Genomic DNA, 3994 nt, shown 5'->3' with positions numbered 1-3994 from the left:
TTCATTTTGTAATGACACATTCAGGTATTTTCCAACATTCTACAGATGGGAAGTTACTTAACTTTTTTGGCTTTGCATTACTATTAGAGTTGGGTACATGTGAACTCTGATTATCAAGCATGGATGACAATACATATGGCCTTTGTGAATGCCTTTTGTGGCAACACCACGTAGCAATGACATTATTTGTACTGTGGCAGTATTAGGAATTCCTAGTTAAGGTTCAAAGCCTCATTTTTCATGCATTTTTTCTCTAGCAGTACAAGATATTAAGAAAAAAAGGAGATGGGCAATATGGGACACGACAATAAAAAAAAGATATAAATATGTCTGAAAATGTAGTAATTTGGAAAGGCTACTTAAAAACAACTCCTCCCCCCAACTCCCACAGACAAGGAAAACAGGATTTTTTATTTTTTTTTTTCCATACTCCCAACATGGAAAGCACATCTTGTTTCTCTTCTTCAGAGAAGATAAACAGGTTGTTTCTATAGAGAATAGCTCAGTCCTGTGTAAACCAAATTTAGGGTAGGCAGAAGTGAAAGTCAAAGTCATGCAGCACTGAGCTCACAAGACAGTACTGCCTATTCTGAAGCACGAGTAAGTTCATTAAAGCTCCTGCTATATTCACCTATAGGAGCAAAGTCCAACTATATGTAATTTTTCATTTATCAGCTATGTTTATTGGAATGGTAACAAGCTATTTTCAAAGTTTTCAAGTTCTCAGTCCCTAACCACAGATGATAAACAAAGGAAATGCTCTTTTAAACAAGTCTGCATCAATAAACTTGCACGAAAAACATTTTGTTCCACTCATTCTTGGCTTGATTTAAAGCAAACAAAGCCCTTTCAATGTCAAAGGGGAGTCACCCACTGATCATACCCTTCCAGGTTTTATATTCACACCACTCTAGGCCATGTGACAAAAGAGGAAAAAAAAAATAATCTTGGAGTTACATAGCCCAGAAATTTATTGAGTATTTGCTCAAATACATTCTGTATAGAACTGTTCAGCTTGCTTGGTTTTGGTGCTCCCAGGAAAGATCATTAACAGATACACTGAGCTGTAATCACCAATTAGGAATTGTTATGTATGGAAACGTTAAGCATGGGCTGCAACCTCCTTCTGGCCAGATCTGTGTCTTGAATTTGACTAGGCATCTTCCCTTCAAAAAGGATTCAATTTGTGTAAGTTGCTGCATCAAATGTTATTTAGAAGAGCCTTTCACATATTGGTCTTTTCAAAACAGTAAAACACTTCAAGTATTTGCATTTGAAGTTTTCAATACTGGAAACATTTAATCCAGAGTGTTTGCAATGGGGTCTTTAATTTTTCGTATGGTCTGCCTCTTCTAAATATCCCAGAATATTTAGTCTTCAGTTTTGGCTTCCATTTCCTCAGCATCATCATCCCCATCCACTTCAGCATTTTCCCTCTCCAGTCTTTCCAATTGCCTTGCAAGCTCAGTCTCATCTGTGTCAGTAACCACCTTCGGCTGAAAAAAACCCAAAACAGAACACATGGTAAACTGTTGTTAAGAAAGACTGTATATATTTGTAGGGCCTGATTCCACATAGAGACCAAGAGACAAAGTACATCCTGAGGTCACACAATAAAACCCAGGAAAATTAGAATTTTTGGCCATTTGTTTAAGAAATATGGAAGTTTAGGGTTTTTTTAGTTTCTTAATACCTTTTTGCTGAAATTTCTCCTAGCACTACCAATCTTGCTCTACTTTAAAAATGTTGTGAGGAAAAGAAAATTACGTTTTAGAACATAATGTGTTCTTACCTCCATCTGCACATTAAAGACACCTCTCTTCTCCTCAATTTTTTCTTTAATTACAGCCATGGCTTGATTTAGGACAGACAGTCCTTCAGTTCTCTCCAGTGTTGTTGTAGTCATCACATAACGAGGAGGGGCTATCAGATTAATCTACCACATTGTAGGGATTGGGGGGAAGGAAAAAAAAAAAGCAAAGTCAGTAACAAAAACAAAGAAAAATCTGAAAAGCAAAGTGAGCAATGATATTCTGAATGTACAATTCACAGAAGAATAAGAAACATTTTCCCATTAGAAAAGTCCTTTCTAGAACTATAAACAATTTGGACAGAAATAGCAGACAAGAAAGTGCACAGCCTGTCTGATTCCCAACATCAACATCAGTTATTTCTGCATAGTATGTTTATTTAGACAAATATTGTTAAGCGGAGAGAATATCTGCTTTGCAGATCAGTAAAACAGCTTATCACATAATTTTTCCAAACAATTAAAAGGCTGTGACATTCCTTTTCTTACACACTCTTATGTCTGACAATAAATTTGTTGCTCGATATCTAAGACTGCATAAAGGAGCAGTAAGTAGGTAGTGTGCTAATACTAGACTGTAATAAATGGAACAGAATAAATACAGCTTCTGGAACCCGGGAAGCCACAGCACAGTCACAGCACGTAGCTGAAAGGAAGTATTATGTACCCGCTCAAGAATCAGAAAGCAAGTAATGTGGCTTCCCAGCCTCAGCTACGTGGTTGTGACAATTGCAATTGCATGCCTCTGGTACCTAAGGGCATCAGAAAACTTTGCTTTTGACTTCACTATTAAGACAGATACTTACTTTAATGGGCATGTTCTCCGTGGAACAGTTCAAGCCTGCTCTCAAAGCTTCTTTTACTGCATCTATGCCTTCATAACCGTAACAGGCAACCTCAATATCTAGGACAGAGAAATACAAATAATAAAACTTTAAAGTGACCAAAAGCTGTAGAATCTTTGAGCCTTCTTAACTTAAACTTTAATAAAGCGTTGTAGCATCTGATGTTTATCCACAATGAGAGCCTCAGTAGCTCCCAAAGCTGAGGAAGGTATTTCACTTTCTTCACTTGTAAGTTGAGGTAAAAGTCTTCATAAATTCTTTAAATGCACAGCATTTTGCATTGTGCTTTGAAAAGCTGAGATACAAAATTTTATACACACATTCACTCACTTCTCACCCAATAAACCCAGTGGGAATATTTATGTATTTCATATTGAGATATGAAGATATAAAAGCCATAAATACCAGAAGAAAAGAAAGATTTATCAGGAAAAACGAAACTTGAAAAACAGCACATCCACAAATTCATGGGATTCTATCAGCAATTACAACAGAGGCATCACTTGCAGAGCACTGGAATATTTACTTTTTTAAGGTAAGTTATACTAACATATAGTTAAAGCAACAGTTAGCTACAACTTTTTGTAGGTGTTTGGAAATCAAGGCATAGACTAGTGCTGATCATATCTGTAATACTCTGATTAGTCTAAAGACAAAGATTTCTTTACCTTTGTAGCGATGATGCAAGACTAAGTTACACAGAGAAGTTAGTCTCACTTCCAGGTGTCTATTAACAACCTGCCAATTCTCAGCTATCACAAACAAATTCACAGAAGAGCATCCCAGCCAGACTCAGGATGAGACTACAAGCCAATGGAAACTTTCTACGCTTGTTTTGAAGACAAAATTAAAGACAATTTAGACCATCACAACAAAATAGGCAAGATGGGGGAAATAAGAGAACATGCTCATCAAGTAACTTTATTTTCAAAACTATTTATTGTTAACAATTTCATTCTTCACGGTAATCAAATCCCACTTACATTTTTTAAGTCTCTTAACTCCTGGTGATCTAAAGTAATAAGTAGAGGAATTTTTCATTACTTTACTTTTTGCACTCTCTCCTTGACTTCACTGTCATGTGGATATGGCATTTCTTCGCTCCACAGTAATCAACAAGTGCTAATGCTCTTCCACATATCCTTCCAGAACAGAGGCAATTTCTTAATCTAGTTAAAAAATGTAGCTCTGCTACACCGACTATGTGTTTAACGGCAAGCATCCTTTTAGGCTGCTTGGTTAGCTGTACGACCAGATCTGTAGTTTTAAAGTGTGCCACCTTAAGTAGTGCAGTCATGTGCTTTTTCTGCCCACACTGAGACAAACCAGCTCATGCACT

The 3994-nt window shown here is 36.7% G+C and overlaps 1 protein-coding gene across 1 annotated transcript in view; it reads right to left on the bottom strand.

Moving 5' to 3' along the window:
- Positions 1-947: 947 nt before the first annotated feature.
- EIF2S1 (eukaryotic translation initiation factor 2, subunit 1 alpha, 35kDa) overlaps positions 948-3994 on the bottom strand; it is an 8320-nt gene continuing 5273 nt past the window's right edge. The window contains exons 5-7 of the mRNA XM_009883477.1: positions 2617-2714; positions 1793-1936; positions 948-1496 (exon numbers count right to left, since the gene is read on the bottom strand). Coding sequence (XP_009881779.1) covers positions 1371-1496; positions 1793-1936; positions 2617-2714 — 368 coding nt within the window. The 3' untranslated portion in view covers positions 948-1370. The remainder of the gene's footprint in view (positions 1497-1792; positions 1937-2616; positions 2715-3994) is intronic.

This window comes from Charadrius vociferus, unplaced genomic scaffold, assembly GCF_000708025.1.
Source record: "Charadrius vociferus isolate BGI_N301 unplaced genomic scaffold, ASM70802v2 scaffold34, whole genome shotgun sequence".
In the NCBI taxonomy this organism is placed as follows: Eukaryota; Metazoa; Chordata; class Aves; order Charadriiformes; family Charadriidae; genus Charadrius; species Charadrius vociferus.
The sequence above is the reverse complement of the archived record's forward strand: the minus strand, read 5'-3'. Positions and strand labels throughout refer to the sequence as shown.